Source organism: Callorhinus ursinus, unplaced genomic scaffold (genome assembly GCF_003265705.2).
Source record: "Callorhinus ursinus isolate GAN/ISIS: 27379988/994484 unplaced genomic scaffold, GSC_fseal_2.0 scaffold77, whole genome shotgun sequence".
Lineage (NCBI taxonomy): Eukaryota > Metazoa > Chordata > Mammalia > Carnivora > Otariidae > Callorhinus > Callorhinus ursinus.
The window spans coordinates 2,353,275-2,376,561 of record NW_027397139.1 but is presented as its reverse complement, the minus strand read 5'-3'; the positions used below and the strand labels follow the sequence as shown (position 1 = coordinate 2,376,561).

The 23,287-nt window shown below is 62.0% G+C and overlaps 1 protein-coding gene across 10 annotated transcripts in view; it reads right to left on the bottom strand.

Moving 5' to 3' along the window:
- The window catches only part of PIP5K1C (phosphatidylinositol-4-phosphate 5-kinase type 1 gamma), a 51,837-nt gene that overhangs the window by 13,360 nt on the left and 15,190 nt on the right, over nt 1-23,287 (bottom strand). For 3 of the 10 annotated variants that reach the window (XM_073887247.1, XM_073887249.1, XM_073887252.1), the window contains exons 2-11: nt 14,629-14,660; nt 13,093-13,185; nt 11,855-11,985; nt 11,020-11,137; nt 7,905-8,057; nt 6,372-6,671; nt 5,576-5,781; nt 3,972-4,055; nt 2,450-2,498; nt 443-527 (exon numbers count right to left, since the gene is read on the bottom strand). In XM_073887247.1, the coding sequence (XP_073743348.1) occupies nt 443-527; nt 2,450-2,498; nt 3,972-4,055; nt 5,576-5,781; nt 6,372-6,671; nt 7,905-8,057; nt 11,020-11,137; nt 11,855-11,985; nt 13,093-13,185; nt 14,629-14,660 (1,251 nt within the window). Of the gene's footprint in view, nt 1-442; nt 528-2,449; nt 2,499-3,971; nt 4,056-5,575; nt 5,782-6,371; nt 6,672-7,904; nt 8,058-11,019; nt 11,138-11,854; nt 11,986-13,092; nt 13,186-14,628; nt 14,661-15,158; nt 15,740-15,770; nt 15,853-18,141; nt 18,281-18,844; nt 20,030-23,287 lie in introns of those variants that run through there. The other 7 variants (XM_073887243.1, XM_073887244.1, XM_073887245.1 and 4 more) reach the window with 7 other exon arrangements.

Sequence of the window (23,287 nt, the reverse complement as noted above, 5' to 3'; positions counted from 1 at the left end):
TGACAATGCCCGGTCTGGCTGATGCCCGGCTGCCTCCGTGTCCGCCAAGGCCGTGTTTCGTTGGTGAGGACACGAGGCTGCAGGTGGCCCCCCTTGAGGACAGACACTCTTGTGTAAACACACCTTGCCCTCACAGCTCTGTACAGATGGGAAAACTGAGGCATGGAGCAGGGCGACCCCACTTGAGGTCACACAGGCAGGACGCAATGGAGCCTGAACTCAAGCTCAGACAGTGCGCTTCAGGCCCCGTGCTGGGCCCCAGGAGGGTAGCGTCCTGACTCCCCTGTTGTCTGGACCAAGTTCCTGACCGAGGCCCACGGACGGCCACCTGGCAGGAGGAGGGGCTCTGGGTTTACCCCGCTCTTGGCGACCCCGCCTCCCCGCTCAGCACCCCCGGCGTCACCCCCGGCGACCTCCTGCCCAGAGGGCCTGGGAAGCTCACAGGAATTCTTCCGGAAGACCGTGTTGCTCATGAACTTGAAGAAGCGCTCCGCGTAGAAGCTGGGCCGGTGGACAGAGACTGTGTCCTGGGGAGAGAAGTGGGGCCCGTGGGCAACAGGGGCTGGGTGCCGCCGCGCCACCAGTGCTCCCCATGTCCCGCAGGCCAGCCCGGGCCACACGGCGGCAGCGGGACAGGGAGATGGGTCCACAGCACGGGGCTGGCAGGAAGGACATAACTGGTGGGGAGGGGCCCGGGAGGGACATTTTTTCATTATAAACCCATCTGTATTTTTAATCCTTTGAACCGCGTGAATCAAACAGCAATTCAAAGAAGTAAACGAATAAATATGATAAGGAAACCCGAAGAATTCTCTAAAGCAGGGGTCAGCGAAGGACGGCTGCACGCCTGTATTGTAAGTAATGTTTGGTGGCACCCAGCTACACCTGCTCTGGGGACAAGTGGCAGCTGGTGTTAACTTGGAGCCAGGCAGATGTGACTGTCGCGGCGCTCACCGGATGGTGACCCTGGGCAACACACGGCCTCTCTCAGAGCTGTTTCCTCATCTGTGCGACAGGGAGGCTGGACGGGGCTACGCTTGCCGTCCGTACAGGAGGGTGCCCAGCACACTTGGTGCTCCTGCAGTGTTGGGTCCCTTAAGGCGGGGACTCCTTGCTACTCCCCACGGTCCAGGGGCCTCGCCTTCTATGGCACAGTCTCCCCTCGGCACGGCGGACACCATCCTGGGCACTGGGAGGCTGAGCAGCATCCCTCCCCCACCCCTTCAATGCCAGGAGCTCCCCCAGGGGTGACGACCACAGACGTCCCCAGACATGGCCCGGGTCCTCCGCCTGCTGCAATATAACAGAACCCATAGGGACACACAGCCCCCAGAAGGCAAACTACATTTCCCATCCTTGCTGCAACAAGGCGTGACCACAGGACCATGTTCTGGCCCAGGGCAAGGGAGCCAAGGTAGGGACAGAGTTTCTGCCCTCTCCTCTGTCCAGAGTGCTGTGGGGGGCCAGCCACCTGGGCTAGGGGCCGAGGGCCACGCCCAGAAGAACCTGGGCTTCTACCCCACGGGCCACCCTACCTGCCCCGGACTGCTCATGCCTGTATGGTTACTTTGATCAACATCTGGACCCCCAGGAGCTGAGCCAAAGCTTACTTTGGAGATTACAAGTGGCCTCACCAGGACTTGGCAACTCTCCCGTCTGCCATGGCTTTCTAACACCACGAAAGGGCTTCCTGCTGACTGGCTGCCCCCTGGACCTTCTTGGTGCACTTTCTGGAAGCTTCCATCTGAACCCTCCAAACACTCTCTGAGGGGTGTCAGAGGCTCTTACAGACTATGTGAACACAGAGCGCCCTTAGCACTTTAATTAAGAATTGGTCTGAAGGGGGCCATGGGAGGAGAGGTGTGCATCTGAGGCCCCAGCCAGCTCATCAGCACAGCTGGACCAGGGCTGCCTCGGGCCCCCAGGTGGGCTCTGTTTGCTCCCCAGCAGTTGGTCCTCACAGTCTTCTATATTTGGAAATAATATATTGGCAGCATTGACAGGAAAAAGCACATTCCAAGTTATTCTCAAGCAGTGGAGACTTTTGGAGCAGGACACACCCCTCGTGGCAATGGGTCAGTGCTGTGCAGTTGGACCCATATGAGCCCCTCCCTATTGCGGCACATTTCCAGAGTGTTCTTTGCCTAGTTGGCCCCTGACTTTCCTGGTCAGGCTGTCCTTGGGCATCCTTCCAACTCAGCTTGGGGGTCCTCTCCTCCAAGAAGCCTTTCTGTACCCCTCACCAGTAGAGATCAGACCCCTCACTAGAGAGCCTACGGCCAGCTGCCTGTGCTTTCCCGTCTTGACCCCGACCCCTTGGCCTGTGACTGCCGGGTCACAGGGCTGTCCTCCTTGGATGGTGACTCCAGGAAGGAGGGAACACGTCTTCTGTCATGGCCCCGGGAGATCATTACATTTGTAGACTAACGAACAAATGAATGCTGCTCACCCCGTCATGGACGAGAGCCTTCCAAGTATGTTCCAGCTTCTTGATGAACCTGCAGAGAGAAGAAAGAACTGAACACCTGCCAAACTTTCGGGTCCAGGGGACACTGGGCCATGTCTGGGGACATTTGTGGTCATCACGACTGGGGGTGCTCCTGGCACCAAGTGGGTGGGGAGCCCCGGTCTAGAGGAACTGAGGCTACCTGCTGCACCAGCCAGAAGCCACCTCCCTCTTCCTGTCCCCTCTGCCCGGCCTGCTGGCAGCTCCTATCACGGCTACTCTTGGAGAGGAAGTGAAAAGGCCGCGGTGCTTGACCCCTGTGGGGGCTCACGGCCAGCACCCCCCCAGAGTACATCCTTCCCGTCCTCATGGCCTAGGCTGAGCCCTGGTCCCCTCAGCTGGAATTAGTGCCTGGCACTGTGGCTCTAACTAGGCCCTTGCGCACCTGGGCTGGGGACAATGGTGCCTCCTCCAGGCAGACTTCCTGGACAGCCCCTAGTCCGCAGTGGGGGAGGGTCCTCTCCTCAGCACACACCCCCTTATGACACCCCCAGCCCCAGGATGAGCTTGTCGTTGCCTGATACGTGCTGGCCCACCCTCCTTGCCTCGGCTCAGAGCCTCTGCGGAAACCCTGGTTTGCTGCTTCAAAAGCTTCTTAGTCCTGCTTTAAATCAAGAGGGATACCCCTACGGCAGAGGTTTGCCCTCAGGTAGGAAAACAGGCTGCAAATATTAGTGTTTGATGAGCAGGAGCTGAGTTTCGTATTTGGGAAAGAAAGACGCAAGGAAGAAATCACCCAGTGCCCAGTGGGCTTCCTGAGAGAGTAGACAGGAAGTGGGGACCCCCGTGCCCATAATGCCCCCTCCATCCTGTCCGGATCGTGCATAAGGAACATACAGTACCCTCATAAAAAACACTAACGATTAAGACACACTCACTGTTGAAACCTCATAAAGGACAAGCACAGGTAACAGGGCTGCCGACACCCCAGCTCTAAGCTGCGGGTAAGGCCTGAGTATCTGTTCCTTGGGCTCTGCCACGCTTGAGACCACACAACATGTGGCTCCAGCCATGAGCGTTTATTCCTGCCCACCGGGTGAGCTGTCCAGGGATGTTGTGCCTCCCGGCCATGGGGTGCTTCCGTCTTGCTCTGTTTAGCCCAGTGCTTGGCACACAGTAGGTGCTCAACAGACAGAGCTGGACAGAAGATGAGCTGGCGACACCCCACCCACTCCCAGGCCCTATGCCAGCCTCAGCCTCTGTCTGACAGGAGCTCTCACCATGTTCCTAGCACAAATCCTGATGAAGGTGGCGTCACCAGGTTGGGGACCAAATGCCTCCCTTTAGGGCCGGGCGGCCAGTTGGGAGTCTTTGGTGGGGGGGGCAGGGGAGCTGGGACTAAGGAAGTCTTGACAGCAGAGGGCACACTGCTGCCGTGAGCAAGGGGGTGCATCTGGGGAGGGGGGAGGCGGGGGGGGGGGGAGGTGGGGGGAGGAGAGGAGAGGGAGGCGGGGCGGGCTCCCACCTGTAGGACTGCAGAATATCAATGATGCCGATATGCAGCAGCAGACGCTCCCCTCGGCCATTCACGGCAGGAATCCCGCCCATCCTGGCGAGAGAGGGGGCGAGGGCCTTCAGCACCCCACCGAGCAGCTTCCCACCGGACTCGCCCTGCCAGGAGCCCCCTGCTGGGGAGACTGAAGGAGCCACAGCCCATATGCTCCCTGCAGGTGGCGGCACGGCTGGGACTGGGCCGCTCTCCACTCCTCTTGGACACTCCACTCGAAGCTGGAGGTGGCTGAAGGGCCCAGCACCCACATGCCCATGTGCACACGCACGCCCATGCACACCCATGCACACGCTCAGTCCAGGCAGGGCCACCAGAGCTTCTGGGTGCCATCTGGGAAGTTAGTGGCTTCACTCAGTCCCAGGCCCACCCGTGCCCGGCCCAGCGCGGTTAGTGAGGGCTCACAAGGCAGCGACTGTCCTCAGGTCACCAACGACCCCAGATCCGCCAGGCCCAGGCCCCCGCAGGCTCTGCTTACGGCACTCACGGCACGCAGGTGCTGAGCTCACCTGTGCACCCCGCCATCCCCTGCCAGGCCCTGCGCAGACCCTACAAACACCAAGACGGTGGGAGGTCGGGCCAGCCGCGCCAGGTCTTTGTGGCTCCCCCGCCTGCCTGGTGGGGGCCGGGGCTGCTCCTTCCCTGGCCCCCGCAGCTGCTGGCCTTGTGTGGTGGCCAGGCCAGGGGCAAGCCTTGGCCTCACCAGCTGGCCGTGCACCCAGAACAGCTGCTTCCATCTCTGAGCCCCGTTTCCCCAGCGGATGAGGGGAGGTCATGCCCCCCCTCCTCCAGCCCCCCCTCCCCCCACCGCCGCCGTACTGCTTCCCAACAGCTCAGTGTATGGTGACGAGAAGTCAATCTCGACACAGCTCCCACCGGACTGCCTTCCACAAGCACTGGACGATGTCCGGGGATGTCTGTGGTCCTCATGACTGGGGGGGCTCCTGGCATCGAGTGGGTGGGGGCCAGGGATGCTGCTCAGCCCCCCAGGGCCCAGGACGCCCCCACAGAGAACAACCTGGCCCGGTGTCCGCAGTGCAGGGAGGGTGGGAGGGGGCGCCCCATGAGTCTGTCTCCCCACCAAACTTCGAGTCCCTGTGGCAGGATCGGGTCAGCCGGGGTCTCTGAGCCTAGGACCTTGTCCTCCATCACAGCAGCCTGTTCTCCTGGGGGCTCTGGGCCCAGCACCCTCGTTCCCAGCACCACCACCTTCTTCAACACCTTTCCAGCTGTGCTGCGGATGGTGGTGCCTGAACCCGTTTAGGGCTCCAGTGGGAGAAGGGAACACCTGTGTTTCCCACATGGATGGCCAACGGCCTCAATCCGCTGGCAGATTAATCCAGAAGGCCCTGGTCATCACACACGAGCCGGGTATCTGTGTGTCCACCCATGTGACCCTCGTGGGGTCTGGTGGGTGGGCGCCACTGCTCTAACGCAAACCAGGAACCGGCTGCAGACGGTCTCCTGCCCTCCTGGTCAAACCCCCTACCCCCGCCTGCCTCACACCTAGCAAGGGGTGCAGGCGGACAAGCTGGAAGCCCCCCTGGCCCCGCGCCACCTACGTGTCGTCCGACTCGATGGCCTCCCCACGTGCGGCCCCGCCCTGGATGGACTCCATGGCCGTGGAGTAGAGCGCCTTCTGACCTAGCGGCCGCTTCTCGTCCGCGGTGCTCTGGGCGCCCTCGGCCTGCCGCTCGCGCTCCTGCTGGTCGATGTTGTGCACGCCCAGGAGCAGGCTGTAGTCCATGATCTTGAAGCTTTCCAGCACCTGCCGGAGGTGGGGCCAAGAGATCACGCGCTCCGTCCCCCTCCTCAAACCCGGCCTGGTGCGCCCCCAAGCTGCGTCTGGGTCTGTGCCCACTTAGTCCCCACAGCCCCACGGGGGCCTGTCCTCAGCCCCGTCTCACACGTGGTCAGGAGACCAAGGGGCCGGGGCTGGGACAGGGGGTTTCCTTCCTCCTAACAGCGCTCCTGCCTGCCTGGCGACAGCTGGGGAGCCCAGGACCCCTCCTGGCCCCAAGGGCTCTGACACCTGGGCTCAGGGAAGCAGATCCTGAGAGGTCTGGGGGAGGCCTGGGAGCCGGGCTGGGTGGGCCGAGGGACCAGAGGATGGAGCAGAGAGCTCTGGAAGGCCCGGGATGCTCCTCATCTCCAGAGGAGCAGGCACGATACCCCCCAGGCTGCTGGGGTGGGGGAAACCATAAGGACACGCCTACAAGATGGGCCGTGGATCTGGGCTCACGTGGCGCTCGCTTCCTCCAGCGTCCCCGTGTTGCAAAGGGGACGACAGAGGCTCAGAGGGACGAGGGCCCCCGGGCCCTCCTGTGCACGGGGGTCGCGTGGGCACCACAGCCTCACCAGGCAGTCCCGCTGCAGCGTCTTGACGAGCGCAGAGAAGGTGTCTGCGTCGAGCAGAAGCCCCTCGGGCATGTCCTGGATGAAGTCCAGGTCCTTGTAGGTGGGGATGCTCTTCTCCTTCTCCTTCTTGCTGGCCCGCCGCTTGTACGTAGAGCCCTTGAGGTCGAACTTGAGGTGCATCTTGACGACGCGTGGCAGGATGTTGTTCATGACCACCACGCGGATGTTCTTGCCGCCCGATTGCACGCAGTACAGCCCGTAGAACTTGGGCAGCAGCGTCCTCGGGTTCTGGTTGAGGTTCTGGGTGGCAGGGGAGGGGACAGGGTCAGAGGAGAGTGGCTGCTGCGGCCACCACGCTCCGCCCAGGAGCCGCCCTCGGGAAGCCCTCCCTGACCACCTCCCTCCCGGGCCGGCCCTCACTCTGCCCTCCCAGCATCCTGATGTGAGCCGGGATCTGTCTCCCCTGAGACGAGATGCTCCAGGAGGGTCCACGGCGAGGTGCCAGGGCCAGACCAGCTGTCCACTTGCCTGCCCTGGGGTGACATGGGGGCCCAGCCTCCGGACACCGTCCAGGGCAAGGATCAGCAAACTCTGGCTGGAAGGCCAAGTGCAACCACTTGCTTGTTTTCACACAGCCGGCCGCAAACTAAAAACGGCTTTACGTTATGAAAACGGGGGAAGAAACAGAAAACTAGCATCTCATGACACGTGAGGATTCTGTGAAGTTCACATTTCAGTGTCAGCAAGTGAAGGGTCCCTGGCGCTGCGCCACGTCTGCCCACTCCCTCGAGGCCCGCGGGGGCCTTCCTGCTGCAACAGCGGGGCTGAGCTAGGCAGGGAGAGGCTGCTGACCACCGACCCAGGGGAGCCGGGGGCCCACCCAAGCATCATAGGATACGGATGAGACACCCCAAGCGCAGATGGGTCACAGTCCGTGCAGAGCTGCCCAGAAAGGCCCCGCCCCACCCCCGCCAGGTGCCAGGTCAGGCTCAGCAGGGCAGGTGGGCACTCGGGTGGAGCCCACCCCCATCAGTGCCAGCAGGAGGACCCTGGTCGGCTGGGGGACGGAAGTCTGAGGCTCCCGCGTCCACCTTTGCCCAGGAGTCTGTCGTGCCTTTTCTGGTGGTGAGTCACATGGGGAACGGGAAGAGCCCTGCGCCAGCTGGTGGCCCGGCCCCCCTCCCCCATGCCTGAGTCACCAGCTACTGAGACACAAGCCCACAAGACACGGTTTCTGGGATCCATGACTCAGAGATGTCGGCGGGGGCAGGGATGGGCAGGGAGGGTGGAGAGGGTGCCCAGCCCCCCGGGCCCCCATGCCCCACCCCGCCCGGAGAAGGCCACTTGGGCCTGGATAGCCATTCCTGCCTGCCATAGGCAGGGGGCACCGCGTGAGGGGCACCCTGAGGGTGAGGCTCACTGACCCAGCAAGGCTCTCCGGGGCCTGCCCGAGGCAGGGTGGTGCCCCGGGGGCTCCTGCCCCACGAGCAGAGCCCCGGAAGGGGAGGGGCGCTGCAGGGAAGGGCCCCTCACCATGTAGTAGCCGGGCAGCAGCTTCTGCAGGAACTCGGCCTCCTTGTGCATCACCGTCTTGATGATGAACTCGTCGTCACTGGTGACGTAGAACAGGGAGCCGCTGGCGCCAGGGTTGGACAGCTCAATCAGTGGCTCGTTGCACAGCGAGTACTGGGGGGGCAGTGAGTGGGCAGGTGGGTCGCTGACACCCCACGGGCCCAGCGGCTAGTGGGCAACTCTGGAACAGGTCACTGTCAGCGTCCTTTTACAGATGAAGAAACAGGCTCAGAGAGGGAGGCTGCTGTGCCCGAGGCCACACAGCACAGATTCGAACCCAGGCTAACCAGCAGCCTGGGTGCTGATCTCCTAGGGCCCAGTCCCTCTCCTGTTAGTAGGACTCCCAGCTGTGTTGAGGGGCTGACACATCTGGCCACTGCTCCCTTCCCCCCCCCCCCCCCCCCCCCCCCGCAGCTAGGTGAGGTCACAACAGTCAACTCTGGCTTACGAGCCATCTGTAGAAGCTTCTGTCTCCCTAAATGAGTGACAAAAGCTGGTGCACCTCGAGTTTGTGCCCTTCTCTCCATCCCATGTCTTTCCACCTGGAATGATGATGTGAGAGCTGGAACCCCAGTCACTATGCTGGACCAGAAGGTGACCTTTAGTACGGAGGCCACGCACCAGAACAGCAGAGAGAGGGGGACCTGTTTCTCGGGGGAGCAGCCCCCACCCTGGTGCCTGGCACCCCCACCTCTCTTCCCACTGACCTCTGCTTCACCTCCGTGCTTGCTACCCAGCAGCCCCACACGCCCTCCCCACCGGACAGACGGAACCTTCTGTGGATGCAAGGATTTCTAAGGGTTTTGTTCACGCAGGGTCCCCAGCACCTCGGACAGTGCCCAGCCTAGCGAGGAAAGCTAGGCCCTGCAGGCTGCTCTCCCTGGGCCTTTTCAGCTAGTGAGTCAGTGAAGTGCTTTTCAGGACTAAGGCTGTCTGCGTTGGATTTCTGTCCCTTGCAGCCCCCGGAATCCTGACTGAGTGCTGCCACCGGTATACAGCATGGATGAGGCCACAGCATGTCCCCCACTGGGCTGACGGTGCCAGCCCGCCACACGGTAACTGCTGAGCAAATGTTTGCTGAATGACCCTGTGGGTTGCTGAAGTGTAACACGGGGGCCGGCAGATGGCAGGGGAGGGGGGAACACAGGTGAGGAGCAGGGACGCCCCCTCTCCTGTGGGTGCCACGAGTGCTGCCCACCCACAGCCACGAGCCACCAATACCCACGGAAACACAGAGGCCCACGCCCAGGCTGCCCGTGGTCTCCCTCCTCACCTCCCACCCGCTCCCAGGACAGCAGCGAGGGGCGGGCAGGGACCCTGTGGGGGCCAGGGTCCACGGCCTCCGGAGCCCACGGCTACCCCACAGGCACTACAGCAGCCGACCCCAGCTAGCAGGAGAGAGGAAGAGCGCTGAGAGAAACGAGCGGTGGACGGGGAGTGTGTGGCTTTGTACAAAAGAAGTCTATGAGCACAGAATGTTCCAGAACCACATGGCTAACAGCAGCTGCCCTCACGTATGGGGTCAGGCCTCATGGGGCCCGGGCTGCTGAGGGAGAAGCAGTGACATACACGGACCTCCCGGCCGGCTGACCAGCCACTGGGGTGGGGTCACGGGCAGACGACCCCAGGTGTGCCCCCTTCTCCCTCAGAGCCAGGGGGGCACCTGTGGCCTGAGGTCAACTGACTGCAGCCCCCACCCTACCCGTGCCCCCCCCCAGACACCCCCAATGCCGAGCTGAGGCTAACACAGGACAGCCCAGGGCCCTCACAAACAGGGACAGTGGGCACACCCCCACAAAACTCAGGACCAGGGAAGTCTTTGGAGGCAAAGGTGGTGCCTGTGGCCCCCCAGGGACCCCTGGGGAAGAAAGAGGAAGCCTGAGGGGGCAGAGTTGACAAGTGGGGACAATCCAGCCGCGTCTGAGTTCCCCAGCCCTGCCGCGGGAGGGCCTCTTGGTTCCAGGGGGCCTCGTCACCCTGTCACGACATCAGGGAGGGTCTTAAGAAGACAGAGAACATCTGCTGAGCACCCACTCGAGGCCGAGACAGGAACTTGGCCTTCTCCGTGTGTCCACTCTGGGGCCAGCACACGCCAGCTAACGGGCCCTGAGGCCATACCTCCACTGCTATGGCTAATGCCCCAGGCCTCCGCTCTACCCACGAGACCTAAAATCGAGGTCACCCCGGGGTCATTTCCACTCTAGAACCATCAGGCTGTCCTCGCTCCGATAAGGTTGCAGGACCCCTGGGCAGGTCAGAGGCGGACGCTGTGAAGCCCGCCACAGATGCTGTGGTCAGAGGACCCGGCCTTGGCCTTGGCAAGGGGCACCCGGACAGCCTGGAGAACCCCTGGCCGGAGCGAGAGCTACTTCCCTGTGGAAGGACACGGCCGTGGCTGAGAGCACAGGGTTCCGTGGACCAAGTGGGTGCGCGCAGCAGGACCTCCCGGCACACAGGGAAACGAGTCACTGCGGGTGAGAATCAGCAGGACCACGGCCCCAGGGACGGCCGACGGTGGCGGGGTCAGGTGGAATAGATCCGATGGCTGTGGACGTGCCTCGTGCAAGGGCTAAGGCTTCCGGAATACAGTCGCCAAACAGCCACCAGACCACCCGGAAATGCAGACTGATCCCCACCTGCCCGCGCGCTGTAACTTCCAGGAGCCCCGCTCATGCGTTGTGAGATCAGAGGCTAGGCCTAGGTTTTGATTTTTCTGATTTGAGAGACTAAGACTCCACCAGAACTGGAGGGAACGTGCTGAGCTGGTCCCCACGACCCACCTCCCCTCAAGTGGAGGCAGGTGACAGGACAGCTCTCTCGTTCACGCTCCAAGGAAGAGGCCCCGACCCCCAGGCAAGGAACAGGGTCCCGCCAATGACATGGGCTCGGAAGCTGACCGTCCCCTGGGCTGGTCCCCCTGAGGCTCCGGCCCCAGCCCACCCTCCACCACAACGCTGGGCAAAGAAGCTGGCCGAGTGGCCCCCGAATTCCCGACCCACAGAAACCAGGAGGTAGCAGACACACGTGTCTCTGGCAACTTGACCCACGGCACTAGCTGACTGACTACGGCTCTTACCAAGTAATCATCCGGTCGGATCCCGAAGAGCTCCCGGAAGTAGCGGAAGGCGACGGGGGCGTAGGTCTTGAACCTGAAGTCCTGGAAGTGGTGGGCGGGGGTGAGGTTGCTGCCTTCGCTGTGGAGCAAGGAGGGAGGCAGGCAGGTGAGGGACGGCCACTCTGTGGGCACCTCCCCCACTCCCTGCAGCCCCCAGCGGCACAACCCGCCCAGGGCAGCGCCCCGCGGCTGAGCCCCCAGGCCTTCCCTCGGTGGACAAGCCCGGGGCTCCCCGGGGCCAAGGGCGTGGCCAGTCTCAGGCGTGTCCCAACGTCCACCCCGCCCCTCTGGCAGCTAGGTGTGGTCACGTGACTGCTCAGCCAATGAGCCAGGGGAGAGCAGAAGCAACGCACGGCACTTCCAGGTCCTGCCCTTACGGGTCCCGTGCTCCCTTTCTCCCTTCCCTCCTGCGGGTAGAACGCAGACGAGAGGGCAGGATCCCAGGCAGCCACCTGACGGCACTGGCTGGACAAGCTGCACATGAGGATGGCGGAGCCACTAGAAGGAACACGGGACCTCAACACTGGGGAGCTGCCTCACTGGACTGCCAGGCAGTGTTCTTCACGTGAGAGAAAAAGAAACTTCACGTTTTCTTTTCCTGTTTTCTTAAAATTGCTGTTATACTACGTATCTCTGATTCGGCAAAGAACTAATAGCGTGACTGATACGGGGCAAGACCTCCAAGCCAAGGTGGCAGGAGAGGCCTGTGCTATCTCCAGCCGAGAAGGGAACTCAGAGAACAGCAAGGCTGTCGGGCACCCCAACAGCGGCTCCATGGCGCAGGGCCTGGGCCTACCTGGGGAAGAAGATGCTCTCCACGACGTAGAAGTCTTGCATGAGCACGTCACGCTCTGGCTTGGAGCTCAGATTGCCCACAGTGTAGCCGATGCCCAGCTGAATGGCCCCCTTCAGGGTGGAGGAGGTGGTCTGCAGGAAAACCCAGCTGCATCAAGACCCTTGGCCCCCAAGGTGATAGGTAAAAGGAGAAGCCCCCCAGGGCAGGAGGTCGGGGCACATGTCCAGCCTGCAGCTTGACCCTGGCACCCGTCAACATCACAGGGCCCCGGGGCGCCTGCCCAGTACTTGTCACAGACCTGCTGGCCTCTGGTTCGTCACTGAGTTCACACAACCACACAGCAAGGAGGTGGCCTTGTTGAGACTCCAATACCACCTCATGCAGTCCCCAGGCCTATTTTCCATCAAGGTTCTCAAAGGTTCCAACTTCTCAAAACTGTCCCGACTCAGCTGGGGTCTGTCTACTGTCAGGATTTTCTTTTGCGGGGGGGGGGGGGGGGAACCACATAAATTTGCATAATGACACCCGAACTTCATTTCTGTAATCCCAGGTTCCTTCTGCCCACTCTCCTGGTGATTTGCATTGTCACGCTGGGTGGGCGACACCGCTGCTCCGTGCCTCAGTTTCCCTACCCATAGTTGGGCATGGAGATGGCAGTACCCACCATCCTGGGGCTGCCAGGCATCATATGGCCTAAACCCCCCGGGCTGAAGCCTGCCCCCGCTTAAGAAGGAGAGGATGGGAGTGACAGCAGATGGGGACGGGGTGTAATTCTGGGCTCATGGACATATTCTAAAACTGACCGTGGGGATAGCTGGACGACTGTGAACACGCTGGGAACCACCTAACTTGGAAAGGGTGAATTACACGGGGCACCCATGACCCCTCAGCCAGCTGCCACGTTAGGAAGTCTCCCCGCGCACCGCCTGGCCTGGCCTCGTTCGGGCTTCCCATCAGCTCAGCCCTGCTTTCCAAGGGAAGGAAGGAGAACTGCATCTCCCTGTTCCTCCCAGGAGCCAGCAAGGCTGGAGGAGCCGGGGCTCGGCCAGGGGTGCCGGGGACTCCTGTGATGTCCGCGACAGGCATCTAGGACCTCGCTGGGACCGGGGGCCTGTGTGGAGGGGCCTGTCCCGAGAGCATCTGCCTCCAGCCAACCACGGGCACAGAGCATGCCCAAGCCTGTGGGGGCCCGGGATGGCTGGGAGCCCCACCCCAGCCAGCTAAGGGCAGAGGAGAACCTTCTTGTATGTGGTTTCGCCAGAGGCGTCCACGCCCCGATGACCCAACTTCTTCCCGTGGCCAGGACCCGGTTGTCCAGTCATCAACGGGGCCTGCAGAGAAGGAAGCAGGAAGCACTGAAAATCAGCAAGGAGGCGCCGCTGGCCCGGAGTTTTCTAGAAATCCTGACCAGATGGGCTGAGTCAGTGTCCTGACAAGGCACGTGGGGCAGTGGCGGGCTCCAGGGTAGAGCAGGTGGCCTGTCACCCGCAGGGGCCACACGGTCCAACCCTGCACATCCAGAAGGGCCCAGACCCGGACCGGGACTTCCGGCTCCTTGAGGAAAGCAGGGAGGTCAGCACCCACAGCTCTCCTGCGTGCATGGGGAGCAGGACACCAGTCTCAGGGGCTCCCCTGGCACGGCTGACACTGGGCCGGGTCATTCCCTATGGCCCCCACCCCTCGGCGCAGGCCTCCCATCACGACAACCACAGATGTCCCCAGACATCACACAGTGTCCCCTCGGGCGGAGTCGCCCAGCTGAGACCCCTGGGCTGGAATGACTGTGAACTGAGGGGAGAGGTCCCCCTGGCCTGGGTCCTCTATGGGGACAGCCACGGCAGGCGTGACAAACTTGTGTGGGGAGAGTGGCGGAAGGGGCCCCGGCTTGAGGCCCAGGCCGGCCAGCAGAGAGAGCCGGTGCCCCTCCCAGGACCGGACCGTCACTGACATTCAAACATCTCCCACACACCTGCCACCATCCAGAGCCCGCGCAGCCCTTCCGGCCTCTAGCTGAGGGTGCTCAGACCCGTGCGGCCTCACTGCCCCACTCAGGGGTCCAGGCAGCCCTCCAATGCCCCACCGGCCTTCGCCCCTCAGCTTGGCTGCTGTGCGTTCTGCACACTGGTCACCAGGGGGCGGGCTCTCCCCAGCAATCAGAAGGCACCACCCCTGCTCCGCACCCCTGGCTGACTCCCCACTGCCCTGTGGCTGGACACCCTCCAGGAAAGCCCTCCCCACAAGGACCCCACATGGTAGTGGCATCCAGGAAACATGGATGCCTGGGGCCAGGCGGCCAGCGCAGGCACAGGGACGCCACACCTGGGCTGCTCCTGGAACGCGGGGCTCAGACACGCTCCCACAGGCTCCTTTCAGGACCAGGGACAGTGCTGGCCCCCACCTGCGCTACCAGAGCCAGCGGGGGGGCAGCCTGCCACCCCCCCCCCGGGAAAGCTCTCTGGAACACGACGGGCAGACACGGGTAGATGTGTGGGGACCTGGGGGGCTACACGGAAGGTGCTACTAATCACGCACTGGGCACGGCCCTACGGCAGCATCTGACCGGGTCCTCCTCCTGGGAACTCCCCAGAGGCCCACACTTGCCCAGCTTCCGTCCCACCTCTGCGGCCCTTCCGTCTCCTGTCCCTCGCCGTCCAGGCCGGGTCCTCGCCCTTCCCACCCCACCCGCTCCCCTCCCTGAAACTCAAGATGCTGGCAGGACTGAGGGAGGGGCCCAGGGAGGCGCAGCGAGCTGCCCACAGCCACAGGACACTCACCTCCGTCGGGACCATCTTCTTCTGGGCCAAGCCTGCAGGAGAGAAGGAGAGGCTTCAGCCTGGAGATGGGGGCAGCCCACCCTGCCTTCGCTGCACGCAGGTGCCTGTGGCCTCACTCAGCTCCCTGCGCCCCTACGGAGGGACTCGAGGACCCGGGGTGGGAAGTGGGCAAGGATGCTGACCCACCACTGACCCCAAAGACGTCAGGTCCCCAGCGGCGAATGACTGGCTGAATTGACAAAGTGCTGTCTACACCCGCGGGAGGAAGCAGGGCTTAACCAGCAGATGCTCAGGCCAAGGGGAAGTCAGGCGACCCATGGGGTCAGTGGGAAGGGGCCCAGTGCCTGGGGCTGGAGCCACGACTCCCTGGCTCCTGCCCACACAGTCTCCGGGGAGAGCTGCTCACCATGGAAAGAGGCTCACAGGGAGGGAGGCAGCAGGTAGTTTTTGTCTCTCAGGACCCTTCCCTCCAATCCCAGCTCCCCATGAGAAGGCCAAACACTGACCTCTCTGAGCCTTAGCATGCTCACCCGGAACGCAGGCTTCTGCTGAGGATTATCTGTCCAATGAGTGTGGACGGCAGATATGCCCTGCCCCCTGCGGATGACGGGCCATGCAGGGGTGGGCAAGTCACGGCCCCCGAGGAGGGGGTGACCCTGGGTTCCCGGGGGCCCGGCGTCCTCACGAGAGGGAGGCAGAGGGTGGGAGTCCCAGAGATGGGCGGACCCCGCGCTGCTGGCGGTGAGGATGGAGGGGGGCTGCGGGCCAGGAAGAGGCCGGAGCTGGGTCTCCCGGGGGCCCCGGGGGGACCAGCCCTGCCTGCCCCGGGGTTTTAGCCCAGTGAGACCCATTTTAGGCTTGTGACGGCCAGAGTGTGCTAACAAACGTGTATGGTGATAGGCGGAGCTGTGCTGCTGTGTCACAAGCTCATACACTGGGGGTCTCGTGTCAGGCTGGCGGGAAGACAGGGGAGACCAGGGCAGACACGGCCCTCACCCTCAAGGGCTCACAGTCGGGGCTGGGGCCAGAGAAGGGCCTGCACAGGGGAGTGGGAGCCAGGAGGATGACCTGGGGGGAGGGGTCAGGAGGTGGGACCCAGGGAGGTGGGAGCCCCGGAGGGCTGTGCGCAGAGGAGGGCCGACCTGACTCGACTGCTCACAGGCGCCCTCTGGTGGCCGCTGCGGGGAGGACGGACGGGGGAGCGGCAGTGAAGGCGGCGGCCTGGGACGGGCGTGGAGGGGGCTGTTCTGGCGGTTCTGGTCCCGGCGGGAGACGATGGGCTGGACCAGGTGGAGGCAGAGGAGGGAGAGGGGTGGGCCGATTCCGGACAGGTCTGACACTACGACAGGGGACTAGGGCAGCTAGAGGACGAAGGGAGAATGACTAAGGATCCTGAGCGGAGCAGTTAACAGAGGACAGAGTGGCCTCGGCCGAGATGAGCGACCAGGCAGGAGCCGGTGTGGGGGCAGTCGGGTGCAGCATGGTCGAGCTGAGTGTCAGACGCCCGGGAGCCCCCCGCAAAGAGCCCCCCGAGTCTGGAGCTCAGGGGAGGGCCCGGCTGGAGACAGGACTGTGGGTGTCATCCTGCCGTAGACGGGGGTGGGGGGTGGACGAGGCTGTGCCCGGGAGGGGAGCGGCCCGAGGACCCAGCCCGGGCACCGGGGGAGGCACCACGGAGCTGGGGGAGCAGGAGTCCCAGGTGAGGGGGCCGGGGTCAGTCTCAGCCCAGCAGAGGAGGGACCTGCTCCACTTCTCACACCAGACAGGGCCAGAGGCTGGGGACTGGGGAGTGACTGCTAATGGGAATGGGGCTTCCTTTAGGGAGATGAGAATGTTCTAGAATCAGTGTGGTCCTGTGCACCACATTGTGAATACATGAAACACTGAATTGTAAGCTCAGAAGTGTGAATTATGGTGTATGAATCGTACTTATGGAAAAAACGAACCCAAGAGGACTGTGAACCGTGGGTAAGCCTGGCGTCGGCAGGGTGGGGGATGGGTGTCCTCTGTCAGCCGTAACCACCACTGCCCTGTGCCTCAGCCAGATGCCGGCGATGGCCCAGGCAGAGAAACACGCTGGGTGGGTGACTGCCTGATGCCAGGGTCACGGCCGCGGGGCCCACCAGAGGACACCCAGCCAGAGGTCAGAGCCCACACGGGTCACTTACCCAAGGCCCTAGGCGCCCACCCACAGATGGGTGTGGGTGTGGGACTTCCCAACCTGGGCGCCCTGGTGTCAGGGATGAACCTGGGCCCATCCTGAGGCTTAGCCCGAGGCAACCAGGTAGAAGACGCTAGGAAGCTGACATAACATTTGCTGGTTTTACGTCTGGGGTGTGGGGGGGGGAAGGAGAAGGAAAGAAGCCGGCAGTAGACAGAACATTCTAGACTTGGCTTGGGGGCCCCTGGCATTCCCCCTTCCTGGCCAGCCTGGGGCCACTGGGCCCGAAGCTCACCCAACCGTGCCTACCCGTGACCTCTGCAGCTCCCAGCCCTTCACCCTGCGGCTCTCTGCCCGAGCAGCCCCAGCCCCGAGGTCCAGGCCTCCCCCCACAAACAGTTCCACCTGCTTCCCAGTTCTCCCAGCTTGTCGGGGGGAGCCGCGCTCACCCTGCGTGCTCGGGCCACACCAACACCAGCATCTGATATGAGGTCCTGCCCGGGTCTGCCCTGCCCTGGGACCCCTCAAGTCACCTGCTTCGTGCCCAGGGTCCCTGCAACAGCCACACTCCTGCCCGACTCACACGCTGGCTAATAAAAGGGAGAGACGCATCCTCCCACCTGGAAAATCCTGGGCTCCGTGCCAGGGAGGCTGCAGCATGATGCCCGTGAGCGACCCCCTTGCTCCCTCAAACACCGTGGCCCTGGGCCCTCGAGGGCCTTCGTGCATCTTCAGAGGCTGGTGGCTGCTCAGGGCGGGTGGGCTGTGGAGGTCCCATGGCCCTGCCCTATGCTCCCATCAGCCAGGCCAGGCCCAAGGAGGCCACGCCATGACGAGCTCCTCCCAGCCCAAGATGTGACCCATTCTCTTCTGAATGAGCCACCCCATTTTTGAGGAAATTAAGTTTTAAAAATAGCCTGGGGAGGGAGAGAGTGTGCCACACTGGGCCAAGACCCGCCCTGGGCAGGGCACAGCTGTGCCAGCCGCTGGGCGGAAGGCACGGGGCAGCCAGGGCCCAGACCGTTCTGGGGGAGGGGGCCATCCCCTGCCTCCCCTGCTCCCTAACCTCTGAGCTAGCCCCTGCGGCCCACCACTGTGTGACCTCAGGCAAGTCCCTCCACCTCTCTGAGCAGCTTTCCTCTGGTCTCTCTGTGCCCCTGTGGGTGACCAAAGCTAGGGCTCCAGAGCTGGGCCCCCTCCCTAGCCCACCACCCCGTGCCACCATCGGACTGCTGCCCCACCCTGCAGACCCTGTCCTGCCCCTCCGGGCGACAACGACACCAACATCTGTCCTACCCACGGGAGAGGGGCCTCCTCCCTCAGGGCTGGACCTGCCCTTAGCAGGCACCTACCAACGTTTGTTGACTGACTGATGGATGGATAGACAGACACCCTTTCCTCTCCCCTGTGCACGCATGTGAGCTTCAGCAGGAGCTGCTCCTCCACGTTTGTTTGATGTGGAAACTGAGGGAGGACGGGGCTCAGGAAGGACTGTGGGGACCCAGGGAGGGGCCGGTAAGGCCCCTCTGTCTTTCAGCAGAATCAGCCACCTGTACCTTTACAATCCATCCAAAATCTGCCCACTGCCCCCAACCTGGACCAGCACAGTCCCCTCCACCCTGGTCCCCAGTCCTGCCCTCACCCCCAGTCCGTTCTTCTTCCCGCAGCGGCCACCAGAGGGCGCCCATGATCACCCCAGTCAGGTCCCGCCCTGCTCCGCCCATAGCCCTCCAGGACTCCCTCCTCCCTGGGAGAAAAGCCCAAGTCCTCCCTGAGGTCCCCAAGCCCTGCAGGACCCGCCCCTGTCCCCTCCCTGCCCTCCCTCTCCCCCACTCTGCTCCAGCCACACAGGCCTCCTCGCTGTTCCTCCAACATGCCAAGCAGGGCCCTGCCCCAGGACCTTTGCACAGGTTGCCCCCCCCGAAACACCACTCCCGAGACACTTGCAGGGTTTGCTAACTTAATTCATCCAAGACCTGATTCAAAGGTCACCCCCTCTGAGGTGTCCTCCAACCACTTCGCCCAAAACAGCCCCTCTGAGGTCACTCTCCTCACCTCCTGGGCCTTCTGGGTCTCCCAGGCACTCGGCAGCACCCGGTGCCTCCATGTTATGTCTCCCCCACTACCGGGAGAGCAGGTCTGCTCAGTCACCCCGTGACAGACACCTTCAGAGCTCTCTGCATACAGGGACTCCCCACCGGACACAAGGGGCATGAGACCTGTCAGCTCCGTGCAGGGTGGGGCCCCTGCCCAGAGCAGGACTGCCTAGTGCCCAGGAAGGGTGCCGGCTCCCCGTGACTCAGAGCCAACGAGAAAGCACAAGGCCATGGCAGACAGGGCCAGCAGCCCCGAGAAGCCAGGAAGTGGTGCTGAGGCCCAGCCGCACACACTTCCCTGATTAGCTGGAATGATCGGGCTGCCCTGGGCCTCCCGCAGCATAGGCCTCTGCAGCAGAGCCCTGCGGGCAGCCTGCGGAGACGCTGGGAACCCCTGGGGGGCAATGCCAACCCTCAGCCCCGGTCAGCCTTGGCCCGCCAGGACGCGCAGGAGCCACACTTGCAAATCCTCTCTCCAAACAGGAAGAAAGGCTCCCGTGGCTGAGTGAAGACAGCCGGTTCTCTGCAGCCACGTGATGCTCTGAGCAGCAGAGTGCCGCCAAAGGAACCGCAGGGCGCAGGCAAGGCTGGCGGCCTCCGATTCCGCCCTCCGGGAACCCTGAGCCCCGGGGCTCCGGAGACAGGCGGGCAGCCCCCAGCTGAGGTGCAGGACCAGGGTGCGGGAGCCTCTTGGGTTTCCTGCCGCCTGCTGACCACGGCCGTGTGACCCCAGGCGAGGCCACAGAAGGACTGCCAGCCGAAGTCGAGCCAGGGGCAGAGTCACAAGCAAACACGCAGCTGTTTTCTCAAGCACTAAGCCCTGGGGTGGTCTGTTAGGCAGCTACAGCTGAGGAAGCGGGTACCGCACCGACGTGTGGAGAGCGTTTCTAAAAGGAATGTAAGGATCTATTACCAAGGACTTCTTCGGGGACGGAGGAAGGAAATAGAGCTTTGACTCCTCTGTTCACCTCAAATTCCTTACTTTCAAAAAAGCACTGAATATATTCAAAGGCTGGATTATTCAGTCATACAAATAATGAGGTGCAGACACATGCTGCCCCGGGAACTGACCCCGAGCCCACGACGCTCAGGGAGGGAACCAGACACAGAAGGCCACACGGGGTGTGCGTCCACGTGGGTGACACGTCCGGAATAGGCTCATCCGCGGACGGGAAGGGGGCTCGTGGGGGCTGGGGGCTGGGGGGATGGGGACTGACCGCTGATGGGGACGGGGTTTCCTTTGGGGTGATAGAATATTCTCCAACTAGACAGTGGTGATGGTGGCACAACATAGCGAATGTAGTAAAACCCACGGAATCGTGTACTTTAAGAGGGTGAATTTTTTTTTAAGATTTATTTATTTACTTTAGACAGAGAGAGAAAGAGAGCAAGAGAGCGCATGAACTGGGGGAGGGGCAGAGGGAGAGAGAATCCCAAGTGGACTCTCTGCTGAGCACGGAGCCCCACATGGGGCTCGATCCCACGTCCCTGAGATCTTGACCTGAGCCAAATCAAGAGTCGGAACGCTCAACCGACTGAGCCACCCAGGCACCCCCAAGAGAGTGAATTTTATGGTATGTAAACACATCTCAAAAACAAATCCCTTTAGCTGCAAAACCACTGCCCAACGATGCGCACCATCCAGAACGTTCTCCAGGCTCCACTCCTTCTGGCAGGCAGCGCTGCAAAGTGACAGTACAAGAGGCCCAGGTCACGCCATCCCCCACACGGAGGCCAGAGGGGCCAGGCACCACCGGACTTAACTATCTCATTCTGCGACCACCATTCTACAGGCAGCGAAACGGGGTTGAAGATACTCACCCAGGTCGAAAGTGAAAAAAACCCTATGATCACATCTCAGAATCCAGAAAGGCATTCGACAAAATTCAACACAAATTTCATGCCTGAAAACTATTAGAAACTAGAGAAGCAAACAGAAATGGGCTGATGGGGGAGAAGAACTGCTTTGCTTGAAGACAGAATAAAGCGAAAAGCCACGGCAAGCACGCGACGCTCCCCCCAAGAGGAGTGCAGCCGAGAGCCACCACTGCCGTGGGGATGCCGGCCAGTGCGGTAAGACAAGAAAAGAGAAGGAACGGAAGTTGGAAAGAAAGACAACATTTTAGAAAACCCGGGAGAACCAACTTGCCAACCGTTAGAACTAACCAGAGCAGAGCAGGTGGCCGGTGACTTACCCGAGGTCACGCGGCACGAGTGCTGAGGCTGAATTTGGGAGTTTCTGCCCTTTGCACCCACCCCCTGCTCTTTATGTGGCTGCCTCTCCCTAGTTTCATGCTTGGATTAATGTTTATCTGTCAAATGTCGATGGCCCTTTCCAATGAACAGACGCTGGGAAGATCCCCTGTCCTCCAGGGGCACTAAATCCCCAGAGCGGGGAGGGGATGTGGGGGGACAGGTGGGTGGAGGGAGGTCAGGGAGGCGATGCATGAAGTGAGCACAGCCAATGTCAACGGCAGGGTCCAAGTGGTATGGAGTGAGCGCCCACTGCCCCGTTCTTTCAGCTTTTCTGTACAGCTGAAAATTTTCTTTGTCTGCACACTTTTCCCTCCAGGTTAAAGGTGAATTTTGACTTCAGCTGCCAGGTGTTTTCAAGCTTAGGAGAAACGCGTTTTCTGAGTGGCTTCTGCCCGAGGAATGTGAGTGATCACACGGGAAACAGCAGACATTACGGAGCACCAGTGTGCAAGGCAGTGTGCCATGGTGAGCGAATGTGCCACGCACATTCACTCAGCATACCTTCCAGAAGGCACGTTCCCACCTCAGGGCCTTGGCATTCACCGTGCCCTGTGCCTGGAATGCACTCTCCCTCCATCTCCCCGTGGCAGGCTGCTTTCCTCCATCACTCAGGTCTCGGCTTGAATGTCACCTCCCAGGGGGACTGTCCCTTCCCACCCCTAACCTCCTCCCAACCTCTACCATGCCTGTTTTATTTATTCATGACACACGTCACTGTCTAAAGCTAACTGCTTTGCCGCCTTGCTCCTTACCAGCAGAGCAGAGACCAGGACTGTCTTGCTGACGCTGCTTCCCCACGGCCTGGCCCAGTCCTGGCACGCGGTCCGAGCGCAGCCACCACAGGTCGAATGGAGCGGTGGGCATGGATTTGGGGAAGACCCCGGAGGGCTGACAGCCAGGACAGGGAGATACCCAGCTGCAAGGGGGGAGGATCAGGCCCACAGTGGGCCCATCACCGAGACAGGGGCCACGGAGGAGGGACACTCGGATGTGGCCAGGTGCCCAGGGCGGGGCACACACGCAGGATGATGCACGGAGGTGGCAGTGCAGAGAACAGTGTCCCGCACATAGTAGGTGCTCAATCCACGTCTCTGTCAAGGACTGGAGACACCGGGGGAAACGCTGCCCCTGTCCAAAGCAGGGCTGGGCTAGCCCCCAGCCCCCTGCCCCCACGGGCACGAGGGAAACCCAACCCGGCTCTGACCCCACACTCGGAGGAGAACACTCCCCGTGGCTCTGGGCAACCACGCAGGGCCTCGGCAGCAGCAGGACTCCGGCAACAGCCTAGAACTTCAAAACAGAGGGCAAGCCTCAAACCAAGGCTTTGGGATTCGCAAAGCTGTTTTCTTCCTCTTGGATAGTTTTTCCCTCTCACAGGTTTGCATTTTTCACTCTGAGCCCCCTAGAACAGGGAATGGTGTCAGGGAAGGAATTACAAATTTTCCCTAACAACCAATTTCCCAAAGAATATTCTGTTCCTTCCCTCCCTCCCTCGCTCATTCCTAACTGTGAGCACTGAGCATTTCCTGCTTGCTGGGCCCCGCTGTGGGGATGAAATGCTACGGAGGGTCTGGCATTGTCTAAACATGATGCTTAGTAACAGAAGATTTTAAGCACCCAGAAAAGCACAACATAACATAAAAGACACCAGCAGGTTAAATAGATCTTTTCTTGTTTACCCCTTCAGTCAGGGGTCAGCAAATATCTCCCGTGAAGGACCAGTGGAGGCCCGGAGGCAGGGACAGTGACCTGGGTGGAGGGGAGTAACATAAAGGTGGCTCTCACCCAGGGCAGCCCTGCCCCATCTGGGGACATCTGTGGTTGTCACACTTGGGGGGCTCCTGGCATGGAGGGGGTGGGGTCCAGGATGCTGCTCAGCCCCCCAGAGTGCTCAGGACGCCCCCACAGAATGACCTGGCCCTGTGTCCACAGTGCCCAGGACGGACTCCGGAGCCGCTGCGGGGGTGTGCGGTGGGGGCACGGACTCCGGAGCCGCTGCGGGGGTGTGCGGTGGGGGCACGGACTCCGGAGCCGCTGCGGGGGTGTGTGGGATGACAGGGGGCGGGTAGGATGTGGGTGTCAGTATTCTCTAGGTATTTAAAACATTCCAGGATAAAAAACATATCTAACTGTAGTATCCTGTCTA